The sequence below is a fragment of the Egretta garzetta genome, unplaced genomic scaffold (genome assembly GCF_000687185.1).
Source record: "Egretta garzetta isolate BGI_Z169 unplaced genomic scaffold, ASM68718v1 scaffold368, whole genome shotgun sequence".
NCBI lineage: Eukaryota > Metazoa > Chordata > Aves > Pelecaniformes > Ardeidae > Egretta > Egretta garzetta.
In genome coordinates, this window is record NW_009260684.1 from 3,362,175 (window position 1) to 3,376,874 (window position 14,700).

The window sequence follows — 14,700 nt, forward strand, 5'->3', positions numbered from 1 at the left end:
CCAGCGCAGGCCAAGGGAGCGGGCACCCTCCACGGCTGCCTTCCACAGGACACCCCACGGGACTGGGGTCTTCGGCAGCTGCTTGTGCCAGTGGCCGTGCTGCGACCTGCGGCACCATCACTCTGAACCTGCTGTGCCACTGAGCCTGGCCCAGGCTACCACAGGGACTGACTGCACGGCTGATTGATAGAGAACAGGCTGAAGCAGTGACTATAGAAAATAGAGACTTTATTATTTTTTTTTCCAGTTCATAGGACAGTTCCCATTACACAGACCACGAACAGGCAAAGGCTCTGCAGCCAGCAGCACCCAAGCTCACCCCTCTGCCGAGGCCTCAGTAACGCAGCAAGGGCTGCTGTGGGCTGGGGTTCTGCTGCTTCCCATGAGCGGCAGCACGGACACCTCCCCCCGGGCCTTGGAGGCAGCAAATATTAGTGGATCAGGTGGGTTTTTAAAGCCTCCATGGCTGGGAGGGGCAGCTGGCAGCACCCAGAAAGGCTGGGCCTTGGCACCCTAGGCCAGCAGGCTGGCTGTTGTTCAGGCATTTGGGTTTGTCACCAGTTCAACTACAGCCAGACCAGGGGTAATGGGAGAGCACAGAACAAAAGAAAACCAATGCTTGGATAGAGATGCTGTTCCTGCCACACAAGAGACAGGAGAAGTCTTAAATTCAGCCAACAGAGGGAAAAATAAAATAGCCGGGTCAACCTTTATTAAACATAAACACAAAAATGTACCATCAACCTCCTATTATAAAAGTACTTTACATACATTCAAGGAAACATCATATAAATATCAGTATGAAATGTCACTGGCTGCAAGAGTTCCACACTCAGCTAAAATTTTGCCAAGATCTTAAAATTTCCTTAAAACATTTTAAAGTAAACAAACACAAAGCAAAGCCAGCCAGCTGCCAGGCTGCTTGGTACCTTGGGTCAAGCACTCGCTGCGAGTGCCTGGGCAAAACGCATCCCACCCCCCAGTGCGGGCCAGCACAGCTCTCCTGCAAGCTGCTCTGGACCTCAGTGAAGCAAAGGGGCTGCTCAGCCACACCAGATGGTGGGAGGTTAAGGCACAGGTTTTAACCCCGAAGTTCAGCCAGCCGGAGTACGAGATGTGCTCCGAAAAGGCTGGTCCACAGGCTGGGACATCTCCCAAGCCCGTTTACAGGAGATGTTTGGATGGGCTGGGGACCTGCAGAGGATCCAGCACAGACTCTTTTGTGACTGCAAATAAGCCCCGATCGTCTGTAACATCTCAGATCCTGGGCGCAATGGGGCTGCTGCTTGGCACAGCTCATTTCCTTGCAGATCCCCTCTGGCTGATGCAGCAGCGACACCTCACAGGGACCCCAGATGAACTGGACTCTATGGACCCAGCAGTGACGGAGCTGTAGCCCTGCAGCAGCCCTCCCTGCTCTGCACAGGGCCCATGCTGCAGTGAAACACCAGCGCACACCTACATGGGCTGCCCCAGCTGCCTGGGAACACCGGTAACACGCCTGAGCATTCCAGCTTGTGTACTTGGCAGATGGTAGCACATCCCCTGTGGACTCCTGCTCCCACTTCTCCTCAAACCCTACATCCCTTCCACCAAGCTGTTCAGGAACACCGGCAGGAGGAATGGGCTCCTCACACTTTTCTAATGGGACGAGAGGTCACGTTGCTTGCAGGCAGCAGCTTTTGCACCGATGGCATGCTCCTGAAGTAGAGTTCTTGGGGAATTACGCAGACCCAGAGCATCTGCCTGAGATCAGAGCACAAGGCCAACACCTAGCAAGGAGCTGGATGGAAAGCAGACAACTCCCCACTCTTCTGACCACCTTGGAGAAAGAGAATCTCTGATTTTCTTTTTTTTTTTTTTTTTTTAATTAAACAGGAGCTAGGAACATGTGAAACAGACACCTCTGGGTCCAGTCACTTAGCTCTGGGGATCCAAACCCCTTGCTCTAGGCACTCTCTCCACAGTGGTGACGGGAGCTGGCCCAGCAACTCCCCTAGCACTGATGGAAATTATTCCTCAGTAATTAATGCCATGAAAGGAATGCAGCAAACACATCACCTGCTTCTGTGGGCACAGCCTGATGGGTCAGTGTCCTCCCGGGAGCAACATGCTTTCAGAGCAGTCCCCGCTGGGTCCCAGGCAGGTGACACTGGGCTGGAGACCAGAAATCTGGAGAGGTTTGGGTGCAGCTGCAGCGTTTGGCTCAGCAGGAGCAGCAGAGGCGTGCGGTGGGGCACAGCAGGCATCTCTCCTCTGTGCAGAAACCCCAGGCACCTGCTGCTTTGGAGCCATTGGGGTACAGGTCCCACTGAACACAGCCTGACCTGGCACAAAATCAGTGCCCTGCGACAGCCCCCAGTCTCCAGCTGGCCATTTCTGGCTAGCAGTACTGCAGGTCACTGACTCCAGCCTTTTTTTCTGAGATGGTGGCAGAAAAATCAGCATAAGCATCACCCCCAAGGCCAGCGTGCTCCAGGCTGCCAAGTCACAGTGTCTGAGAAAATTAAGTCCCTCTTAACAAGGGGTTTGTTTCTAACTATGTAGTTAGGCTAATGCAAAGAATACAAGAAAATTGATTCTACTAAAAGGAACTTACTCTCACAAATGGAGTCAGGAAAGCAGAGGTGAAGGTTAATAACCACACTCTTCTTTGTAACATTCATGAGGATTTAGTTCTCCCAAATTATTCTTAGATGAAGACTGTTCACATCTGAGCAGTCTGCAATAGTGTTGTGCTGTATCTTATGTTCATAGGCAGTTTTGTTTTCCTTTACAGGGAAAATCTGTGGGATCTACTGTCTGGGTCATGGATAGCTGGAATCCAATGATCTCCTGCTTGTTTAACAGGGCTTGTGCACACATTGACTAGGAGCCACTGGGACCAGCTCAGAACACCAACACTTTCCTCTACAAGGAACGACGTATCCCAGAAACATTCCCTTTCTTTCTATTTTCCAGTAATCCCATGTTGAGGAAATAACATAAGGACATTGTAATAAATTACTGCTTTGAACACCCAGGGAAGGAGAGAGGACACGTTTCACAGCAATAGAGGTATTTTTGACATTTTCATTAATATTTCCTATGGAAAAAAAAACATAGTTCTTTCCGGCTTTGCAAAATAAGAGAGGTTCAGCTCTGCCATCAATATTTTTCTATAAAAATAAGGTTTTGCGTTTACTCGGGTTCTACAACTAAGCTGAATAGAAAGGAGAAGGCTCTTAGAAATACTTCTATTGTTGTATCACCCCCTCCCGCTGGAGGCTACCTGCTGGAGGGAGTCAGCTGGCTTCTGCAAGTCTCTTCTTCAGACAAGCCCTAGCTCTGCTGAGTATACAACACCTTTGTACTTGGCAGGGCCTGTACTCCTGAGATAACCTGGTGTCACGTTTTACTGTACAGTTTGCATTAGGTATGTTTTCTTCATCAAGCTGAAAAGTGAGTCCCCAAATACGTGAGACTTCTGCCTCCCTAGCCACGGAGACAGCTTGCAGGAGCTGCAGTCACGCCTGTGCTCCAGCTTCTTATAAGAAGTCTAACTCGAGGGCTTGGTGAAGGGACATGAGATCTGCATGATTCGTGATCCTCCAGAAAGGCATGTTGTGCTGCAACAGAGAAATGACAAAGTCAGGTTTATCGGGGTGATTTTACAGCTAGGTGGAAGCAGTCAAGGTACACCTGCAGGGTTGTGCAATATGGCGTTTGTGACAGCGCTGTCCAGGCATACCATGTTCAGGAAGGACTTCAGCCGTATGCACACCAGTATCTCAAGCCTTATCTTATCCGCACATCTGTTTACGATGGGCACTGGCACTGACTATCAGCTGCTTTGCGTGCTCACGATGGAAACCTCAGCGCTCGGCTGTGAGCGGTTGCTTCACCCAGGAAAGCCTTTCCAGGGCTCCTGGAGAACCTGTGCAGATGACAACTCTGGCACATGGCAGACAGCATGAAGAACGCAGAGATGACGCCCTGGCATTAATCTATGCACTTCACTGCCCTTCATCAGCACGACTGAATCACCTCTTCAGGCCTGTCCAAATCAAGGGAACTGTTTGCCCCTTTGTTTGTCATTCTGACTAATGGTAGATGCTGCGTATTGATCTGACTGCTGGCAACCGTGTCCTGAGTCCCTCTCTGCTTCTGAGAAACTGCCTTACCCTGATCGCTGCATGCTACAATCAAGACGTGCTACACCAAGATGCTGTTTTACAGGGACAATGTTATAGACAATCCTAAAGAAGAGTAAAACAGAAACTCTAAACCCATCTAGAACTAGAAAACTCCCCATCTTAATGTAGTGAAAGACCTCTTGCATCAAAGGCAACGTTTCTTCCTGGCTGCCCCTGGCCTGAAGAGTTCAGCCCTGGAGAAGACTCCCTACAGAAAAAGGCTGCTGTGGTATCTCCCCTTTGCATCCCTCCTCTGCAGTCAGAAACCCACCTGCTTAGCTGCAACCTCTTCGTCACGCCCATCTCCAATTACCACATAGGTGACTTTCTTTCCAAATCGTGACACAATCCTCTCAAAACAGCTCTCTTTACCTGCCAAAAGACAATCCCGCTATAATGAGCCTTAGGCAGACAGTGACAGAAGCCTGAACAGGTCCCTTCTTCCCAGCTCAGAAACATGTTCTTGTCTTACAGGAGGGGGGTAACACCCAGTTCAGCTCGCGAGGCCAGAAGCCACCATTACTACACAGCCAGCTGGACCACAGCATCCACGGGGGCTGCTCAGCTGCAGGAACTGTGTAAAATCCCTGTGTAAAATCCCAGGTAACCCACAGCAGACGCCTCAGTGCTAGGTACTCAGCACAAGCCCTTACCTATTTTTGTAGCACTATAAATATTTTCAATGGGAAACACCTCGCCCAATCCATACAGGAGAACTTTGGCAAGAGCTGGCACCAGCTGGGTGGTTGTGATCAGGATGTTCACACAGTTTTTTCTAAAAGAAGAAAAACACTTGTAAAAGCAGATCTATGGCCAGTGGTGCTGAGGGCTCAGCTTTCCAAAGTGCCATGTGCTTTGCTGTCCTGCTTTCAAGAATCTTTTTAGGCCAAGATTTTGATGTGTGGTTTTTGCATGAGGTTTTTTTGTTGTTTTAAACAGAAATCCTCCAGCAGAAATGCAATTTTGTGAGCATAGACCTATTAAGGGGACCTTCTTAACAACAGATGTTGCAGCAGAAAAATCCCAAAGGGTGCTCAGGAGTGGAGTTTCAGCACTCACTCACTTTGCTGCCCAGTACCTGTGATAAGCAGCAGTAGTATTGCATATGGACGCTGCTGCAAGAAAGCACTGTGTGCAAATCTAAGCAAGAGAAAGGGCTGAGAAGCAACATACGCATTTCCAGTTTCCATACCTGGACTGTATGAGTAGCAGGGACTTTAATGCAGTTTCCAGCCAGGAATCTGTTAGCACTTCTATATCGGTCCTTAGACGCTGCAGAGCTTCCCTCTTCTGTGGGCTAAGAAGGCCTGGAAGGCAAGCAACACAAGTTTTCCCAGGTGAGCTGCAAGTCTAACACAGAGAGAGCCACCACTTGATTTAAAAGCTGCCTGTTCTGCAATAAATAACACGGTACTGAAAGCATCTGAAACCTGAGACTGTCTCAAGGCAACGGGAGAAGCCAGCTTCCAGTGACATGGCTGAGCCCTGGCACCCACCTGTGACTCTCACTGTGGGGACTGGGCAGATACTTTCCCCCAATTATTTCAAGCTATTTCTCAGGATACCTGCAACAAACTGCATTTCTCTTGTACAAAGCGCTCACAGCAATAGGTGCTGTCCAAGGCCACCAACAGCAGGGGAAGGAACTCCTGCAGTGACCCTCTCTGACTTCCCACTTCCCAAGGACCCTTTCCACTTTAATCCCTTTTAGGTATCTTTTTCAATCTCTTTTTTTTTTTAATCCACATATTCTTTATCCCTTTTAGATACCATTTTCTCCAAACATCCAGTTCTGAATTAAAAGCAGACAGAAATGGAACCCATACGCTCAAACCTGCTCATGTCAGTAAATACAAGGAGCACCTTGACTCTGAACCTCTCTCCACCCAATTTCCAGCCATGATGTAAAACCCCCTTCCTTCGTTCCAGCCCTGAAGTACACCGCTCCTCTGACAACGGGGCCATGGCGGGACCCATGGGGAGCTGCACTGCCAACTGCTTCACCATGTGGCTTTAGGCAGGTCCTGAAAAACTTTGCATCCAGGTTTCCCATGTGCAAAGTATGAAATAATGATCTGATCCCTAGCAGAAATAAAGTAATTGCAGCATACTGAAATGCAGACTGACATTGGTAGAGTTTTAAGGCTGAAAGTTATAGTTTTGAACACCTGATTTTTAGAAAATATGTCAAAGAAAATGTTCTATCAAGGTGTTTTTTGCATAGGCAAAGTGTACCCAAACCCACAACCCACCAGGCCAAGCAGCAACCCTTTCCAGGCATGTCAATGCCAAGATTCAGACTAAAAAGAAAATTTATCCACACTTCATATCTGTGGTTTGCATCATTATTACTACTTTGGCATTGGAAGAGAAGTAAAACGAGGAGATTTTAAGTAATTTTGTAAACAGATGGTAGAGATGTCATGTCAGCACAACAGCCAAAACGACGAACACTGCATCTCTTGACAATGGCATGATAAAATACAGATTTTGTGAAGACACGAATGAAAACACCTCTTAAGTAGCATGGTATGTAAGTCATTTAGGCCCGTTTAAGCAGAGTGACAGGCAGCCTTTCATACAAAATTAGCAAAGGGAAACGGTTTGCACCAAAACGTTCTCTTAGATACATAACTGACTGACCTCCCCGCTCCTCCCCCCCCCCCAATCTACATGACTGCCCACAGAGTGCACTGGTTCAATTTTGGAGGACGTACCCTCTTGGATTCCATGGAGATTTGATCCCATGTAGCACTAGGAGAATGGTTACTTTTCATGTCCAAACATTCAGGACAGCAAAAGCTGTGAGGAAATCTGGAGCCTGGCACCACAAACTCTGTTTCGTGCTCAGATATGGGTGCAGGTGAACACTCACCTCCAACGTTAGTTTTGTATTTGTCGTAGATCTCTCGTACCCTGCGGTAGCGGAAGGCCAGTTTTCTCATCCAGTCCACTCCACCCTGGACACCAACTGATGAGCTGTGATTCGCATTACTTCCTGAGCCACTGAAGCCATCCGTGGAGAAATTGTAGTTGCTATTTCAAGAAAAGCAGATCTGTTACATGTGCCACAGCAGCAGAATCACTGCAGCTTTTCTGGCAGGGCTGCAGACCAGCTCTGACAGCAGCTAGGAAAGCACCTTGGAGAGGAACTCTGCACAACCACCCCTGCACCCCAACAGCACAGACCGACTTCTGGTGGCAACATACTCTGATATCCAACTGCATTTGCTGATGGTTCCAAACTGCTGTACTGAAATGTTCCAATTCAACTCTTCTTTCACACCCTCTACTACAAAACCTTCCTTTGCTGTTTGACTGCTCACTCCTCTGCGATAACAGAGCATCCTTCCCACTAAACCCTTTCTCATTCTGCAGCGGTAAACCCCAGCACAGTATTTTCCAAACATAACATCTGTGTCTTTACATCACAGCTGCAGCTCCACAAGCAGATGAGCTGCTTTGCCAGCTTGTGACTGCAGGAAGCAGGTCCTGCTTCACCACCTTCCCCGTATTTCTTTCTCCCTGACAGACAGGCACTTCTTAGACCTTTCCATGAGCCAGTTCAGCTCATTAGTGCAAGAAAAAACTTACCCTCACCCCACCTGATAGTATGCACAATCAGCTCACAGAGGGATGCAAATCATAGGGAGACTTTCAAAGGTCAGGATCTTGAAGTTTGGAGTGTTGGTTCTCCACTCATGACACATCATTAAACACAGAGGCAACATTCAACAGTCGAAAATTTAACTACCATTGTAATTCCAAAAGCATTAATGTTTTGTAGGTCTTCAAAGAAATACCACCCAGCCAACAAACATTGCCAAGTTTCATGCCCTGCACAGTGCTGACCTCCATCCCTTAACCCCAACTGGGTTTGAAGTCCCCACAAAAACCAGATTACATCAGCTGTAGGTTTAATGCATTCATTGCTACAGCACCTTAAATCTTGGCCATTGTCATCGGATGCCACATCTTCTATGTGTACCTGGTCACACTCCTGTTTAAGAAAAAAAAAAATTAAGTCACACTGTTGTAATCCAGAAATGCAGATTAAAGAAAGTGTGATATAAACCAAACCCCTCACATTTCCTGACAGCAACAAGCCATGCCACACTGCCTCCACAAACCTATATATAGCTTCTGTTAGCTTTGTCTTCCACTACTAGGTTTTACTTCTCAGCATCTACAGGTCCTTGCCAAAACCGGGACTTGAAGTGCCAGAAAAGTCTGAAAAGTTCATTTGTATGACATTTCGAAACCTTTTTGCCATTTGACAAAAACAAACAAAACAAAACCAGAAATACCCCAAAACCACATTATCTGGTCAAGTACTGTTGATTTCATCAACACAACAGTCAATTCCATCACAGCACGAACCCTGGAGTCAAACATCAGCATGGTGGCACTGCAAAGACTGGTGCTTAGCACAGCTGATTTAACCCAGAGATAAACTGCAAACACCTTAGGACAAGACAAGAATTTTCCCAATTTCAAGAATCCCCCCCTGCTGCTACTAACCAACACCTACAGCTGTAAGTGTTGCTGTTGACCACATAGTTACCCTATCAGTGACCACCTTTCCAGCATAAGAAACTGCATTTAGTGGTTTGTTGGGTTTTTTTGGTTTGTTTTTTTCCTGGGGCAGGGAGGTAACTGTCATTACTGCCTTTGCAAAGTTCGCAGCTGCAAGTAGTCACAACCACAAATGGAAACTTCATTTAAGTTTCTACTTGCATCAACAAATCCATCTTGTTTTCCCACCATGTGCATCAGTTGATGCATCCACAATTAATTGTTCGCTGTTCATATTCAGCCTCCCTAAGCTTTAAACTAGTCCCGTAAATTCTGCAAATTAGGTTCATGAGTCCATATTCGGGACTCATATCAAAGAAGATGTGAGTGAGGAAATTTGCTATTTCCAACCATTTAATTCCAGATTCTGGCATAACTTCACACCTTCTGGTACAGATCACATTACTGTGTCCATTACTACCTGGATAATGTATCAGAGCACAGCATAGGGCACTGCCATCATTAAAGCAAAGATTTATATTCAGCTTTGGTGGAAGTGGTGCAGAAGCAAGATGTATTTAATTTGGCAAAGAATACTGCGCATGAAAGAGGATGGGAGCTGATCAGAAGTCCTTGAGGCAGGATGAGAACAGGAGAGCAGCAGAGAGAGCTTTCAGAAAAGAAAAATGAAGGGTGCTGTGGGGCCTCCATGCATACCGTGTGCTTGTCTATGGAAGCGTGTCCTTCATAGCTGTTACACAGCCCATGGAACCTCTACCAAGACACTGGCTGTGATGCACAAGTTGTATTCTGCCCTTGGCTTAGTGAAAGTCCCTGACAACTGGCACTCCCAAGGTCACCCTTTTCCCCACATCTCTGGTCTCCATTTCAAAAAAGGATCAGTGAAAGCAAAGTGACTACCAGTCCAGAATGAACATATAAGACAAAGCAGACATCACTCTTTTTATTTATACAGGTTCAAGTAGAAACCCATAAGAGAGCTAAGAGAGCTCAGGACACCAGAAGTCTGCAGAATGCCCACCTAGGGTGAAAGAGTACACCTCTGATTTGGCTGTGCTTAGAACCACTTCAGTTTGGCAGGCTGTTATGTTTCAGCATTAAGCGGCTCTGAAGCACCACAGCCCTCACAAATAGTGCAGTGTAATTCTAATTAGGTAACGTGGAGTTTTGCCTTTCGAAAACATTTGCCATGTACCTCCAGGTCATTGAAAAACAAGTGAGTATCAGCTACTTCAAAAATCATCTCCTCCATTGACAGACCCGAGCCAATCACCAGAGTTGGATCCTGGCAAAACAAAAAGAAAATGTAAATTCACTGTGGTAACAGGCAGCAGGAAATTGTGATAAACCTTTCATCATTTACGTTGCACAGTTTCCACTGTATATCAAGCCTGATGTAATTCCATCTTCATTCAGTGGTGTGAACTACAATTTCCCTAGAGTTTTAAACAACTCAGAAAAAAAAAAAAATCCACATTTTGGTAATACAGCAACCCAAAATTTAACAAACACTTCAGTACTGCATAGCAGGCACTGATGTGTTTTCAGAAGCAATGCAAACTAAACATTCAAAAATCTTCAATATATTTTGAAGGAGAAAAAATACTTCTTTTCACTATGTGCTATGACCTCAGTAATTCCCAATGACGATAAAACCAGTTTGAGATTTTAAGACTTGTATTGTTAGAAGGGAAGTGTTTGTCATGTCCACATCCCAGCTCTGTATACAGCCAAATTCAGTTTTCCTTCCCCATCCCAAACAGCCAACAGGTTAAAAGTACCACCTTATACAGTTAAAACAAAATACAATCTTCTATTCCTTTTCCAAAGATTAACGTTTACTTCTACATGACAGATACGGTTTTTCTTCCACAGAAAAGGCAATATTACCTTGCCATATTTTTGGGCATAAGACCCTGTGAGAAGTGAATGGAAGATTATGATGGTCTCATCCAGGTCCCAGAGAAACACTCGCTGCAGAGAGAATAAAAGCAAGTTAGAGCTGAGATATTCCAAGCACCAAGCTACAATAAAGCAGCAAGTTTTAGGGTTAATTTTGTGGCTAGTTGCAGTATGCTTTTAACAGATATGAACACCAGTATTCATCTTACAGCCTGGACACATTATTAATTAAACTCTTTCAGTTTCCTGTGGTGGAGTTTATATACTGCTGCAGGGCAAACACACGCTCAGAGTAAGGCTCTCTGGATCCAACTGTTTCAAGAGCTTCTCTTGCTTTCATAGTTATAAAAGCAAAATCTTAGAGTGCAAGTGAACTTAGAGCCCTGCTAGAGTACAAGTTTACTGTCTGCGATCTGGAGAGCACCAGGTAAATGACCTTGGTGTTTATCAGAGACACCTCTGTTATGATAAATAAGGGGGATTGGCTGCCGTGAGGAATAGCAGAATTTCAGTACAGAAGGACTTTGGACACCAGGCTGTCCTGGTTTTGGCACTGTATGAGCCAGCAGCGCTCTCTCCCTGTGGATAAGATGAACTGTGTGCCGAAGAATACTAAGTGTGCCTAGCTGACAGAAGGAAGGTGCTACCTCACTCTTCTTGGCACCCCAGATTGCATCCTCAGTTCCAAAAATATGTGAGGAAACTGAAGAGCGGCCAGCAAAAGGCTGTGGAGATGGTCAGCAGCCTGGAGGAGAAGCTGAAGGAGCTGTGATGGCTATCACAGCTGTGATGTGCCAAGCTATCTCGGCAAAGAGGAGTCTAAGGGTGATCTAATAGCAGACCACCACTAACTGAAAGGTAACTGCAAAGATGATGGAGATAAATTCTTCTCAGTAGCGGCAGATGGAAAATTGCCATGGAAAAAAAAGGGGAAATCTGCAGCTGGGTAGATTCCAGCTGGAGACAGAAAACCTCCTTCCCCAGGTGGACATGGTAGTCTTGAGACAGATCAGTAGAGAGGTAGAGGATCTCCAGCCTTCGAGGTTCTCAAGACCCAGATAGACAAAGCCATGGTTCTAGTGTTGGGGACAGCCCTGCTCTGAGCAGGAGGCTGTACTAGAGGCATCCAGGTGTCTCCTCCATTGACACCACTATTATTCCAAGATGCGTTTAAGTGATGCTTGTCAAGGACCACTGAAGAACTCGTTTGGGCAGTTCTCAGATAACATGGATCATGGGAATTTTCCAAATTCTCTCTCAAAACAGGACAGACCTGTTGAAGCGGGTCCAGAGGAGGCCACAAAAATGATCTGAGGGCTGGAGCACCTCTGCTGTGAGGAAAGGCTGAGAGAGTTGGGGCTGTTCAGCCTGGAGAAGAGAAGGCTCTGGGGTGACCTTATTGTGGCCTTTCAGTGCTTAAAGGGGGCCTACAAGGAAGACGGAGACAGACTTTTTAGTAGGGCCTATTGTGATAGGGCAAGGGGTAATAGTTTTAAACTAAAAGAGGGGAGATTCAGACTGGCTATAAGGAAGAAATTCTTAACAGTGAGGGTGGTGGAACACTGGAATGGGTTGCCTAGAGAGGTAGTGGAGGCCTCATCTCTGGAAACATGCAAGGCCAGGTTGGACGGGGCTCTGAGCAACCTGATCTGGTTAAGGGTGACCCTGCTCACTGCAGAACAGATAGACTAGATGGCCTTTAAAGGTCCCTTCCAACCCAAACTATTCTATGATTCTAATGATGTCCTTCCATTTCCATAGAGGTAGGACGAAAGAAAGGGATGAGGACTTTTACCACCACACTATTCTGCAATGCTACCTGTAGAAAACAGATTACTACTTACCTCCAGCTCACTATCCTGTGAGGAGGAGGTATCTGCTTTCCTCTTCCCCCTGTTCTTCCCAGGGATGTTTTTTCTTGCCTGCTCATCTAACTCTTTACTTGCTGTTGCTCTTGATAATGAAGGACTTGTGGATGCATCTCCTAGAAAAAAGAAATAACACAGCTCTCACCCTCTCATGTCTCAAAACAAACACCAACATAAAGCATTTGGCCACAAACCTCCTTTGCAAAAGGTAAGATGGTATCTTGCTTTATTGATGGAGCAGTAGTTGAACCCTTATTAGAACACGAAACATCTTCTTTGTCCCATCATTTCAAAACAGCTCTGTCTCCTCAATTCAGTCCACCAGGACTGGGCTACTGCAGCTGCAAAGCCAAAGACAAAGCGCCCTCCGTCCTAAGGCCCATAACCCTTCCGATGTCTCACCACCCTGGAACTGCTTTATTACTCAATTGTTTCCTTTAATACTTCTTGAGACAGCACCAGAAACCCTCAGTCTGCAATGAGTGTACAAGGGAAAGTATTTAAGGATGCCTCTCCCTCCCAGATTTCCCGGAGTAGCCAAGTGCCTTTTGTGTCAACTAGCACTATACAACGCATGCTGTTTCCACCTCTGCATACGCTACTTGCTCCTGTGCCACTGTACACCTTTGACTAACAGCTAAACAACAGTCAGTGCACAGTTACCTGGAGTGTGTTAATCACACACAAATCCACAGTGGCCTAACTGTGAGACAGAGAGACCACAGCTCCATTGGCCTCTCCAAGAATTAGCAAAGAACAACAGGGATGATCTCGGCCCTGGAGACACAGACTTGGCCAAGCACCATGGCCATGACTGACAGAGATACCGTATGGAGCCTATTCTGCTACTGGTAAGAACACCCTTCCCAGGGAAAGAGTAAAGCACCACCATAAAAAAAAAAGAAAAAAAAAATCAATGCTTTGATGGCAGAATATTACAACCATGATGGGAGATAGGTAAATCTGCTGTTGCTCACCCCAACTAGAGGGCAACTGCTTCCTGAAAGAGGGAAAGTGCTTGAAGCACCGTGCTTCTTGATTTACAACATCACAGCGTGGTGTCTGTCGTCCTCTGTCCATAGCACCCCATAAGGTAAAGGTGAGAGGGGTCTGGAGCTTCACTGAGTTCAAGACTATCGATTTGTATGCTTTGCTCACTGGCAGCCACCCATCCCTGCTTTCAGGTTCTGAAGGCTTGGCAGAGCCCATGTACTACCGATGGACTTGGGGAAGATGGACAAGGCAAAGTGCCTCACAGGCGATCACTCAGCACCTCCCACAAGCAGACTGACGCCCAGCCAACCTCCAAGCAAGAGCCACCTTGGAAGCCAAACCTCCCCGCCTCGCTTCTTCCTCTGCTTCAGTTTTATTTTTATTGCTGAACACAACATTATGTGCTATGGGATATCCCTTTAGTCAGCTCAGATCAGCTGTTCCAGCTGTGTCACCTTCCAGGTCCTTGTCCACCCCAAGCCTGCTTGCTGGGGGGGTTAGAGGGGAGAAAGCCTTGACACTGTGCAAGCAATGTTCAGCAATAGCCAAAACACCGGTGTTATCAACACTGCTTTAGCCACAAATCCAAAACACAGCACCAGCAGAGCTGCTTTCAAGAAAGTTAACTCCATCCTGGCCAGACCCAGGGCACCAACAAAAATGAATGGAATCTGTATTTGTTTTTCTAGCCTACCAATCTGCAACAGGCAGCAGATTTCAATTTAAAACTGTCTGACAACACAGGAAGAATCTCATAACTCCTCCATAAGACAGCGGAAGAAGCACTAAGTCTTTGCTCTTGTCCTTGTTCAGTTTAGAAAACTGTATCTGTGGTGAGGAAATTTCAGTCAACACCACCGCGGTTGGTACATGACATGGCATTGGTGGGAAAGGCCAGCGAAAGATGTGACTTCTCTGAAACAGTCAATTAAACCTTTTCAATCCCCTTTCTACATCTCTTCTCTTACCAGCTAAAATCTTCTCCCCTGACACATGCCAGATAACTTAATGCTCGGCAGATGCAGAGCTGCTGACATACAAAGCACAGTAGAACGGCTGTCATTTCAAAAGTGATTTACGTGATGAAGCAGAAGAAAGGAAAGGATGCGCTCCTGAGCACATCAGAGAGCAACCCAATGTGAGGTGATGGCTGAACTACAGCTCTTGAAAGTGCATGAGCAGTCCCAGAGGACTCCCCCAACTGGGACTGGCAGCTGTGTCCTGGC

At 46.6% G+C, this 14,700-nt stretch overlaps 1 protein-coding gene across 4 annotated transcripts in view; it reads right to left on the reverse strand.

Annotated features, from left to right (window-relative positions):
* Positions 1 to 1,867: 1,867 nt before the first annotated feature.
* The window catches only part of EYA3 (EYA transcriptional coactivator and phosphatase 3), a 72,328-nt gene continuing 59,495 nt past the window's right edge, over positions 1,868 to 14,700 (reverse strand). For all 4 annotated transcript variants that reach the window (XM_009645841.2, XM_009645840.2, XM_035901286.1 and 1 more), the window contains 9 exons: positions 12,458 to 12,597; positions 10,602 to 10,685; positions 9,907 to 9,996; positions 8,117 to 8,175; positions 7,051 to 7,211; positions 5,368 to 5,482; positions 4,829 to 4,950; positions 4,447 to 4,547; positions 1,868 to 3,608 (listed from right to left, as the gene is read on the reverse strand). In XM_009645841.2, coding sequence (XP_009644136.1) covers positions 3,528 to 3,608; positions 4,447 to 4,547; positions 4,829 to 4,950; positions 5,368 to 5,482; positions 7,051 to 7,211; positions 8,117 to 8,175; positions 9,907 to 9,996; positions 10,602 to 10,685; positions 12,458 to 12,597 — 953 coding nt within the window. In that variant the 3' untranslated portion in view covers positions 1,868 to 3,527. The remainder of the gene's footprint in view (positions 3,609 to 4,446; positions 4,548 to 4,828; positions 4,951 to 5,367; positions 5,483 to 7,050; positions 7,212 to 8,116; positions 8,176 to 9,906; positions 9,997 to 10,601; positions 10,686 to 12,457; positions 12,598 to 14,700) is intronic.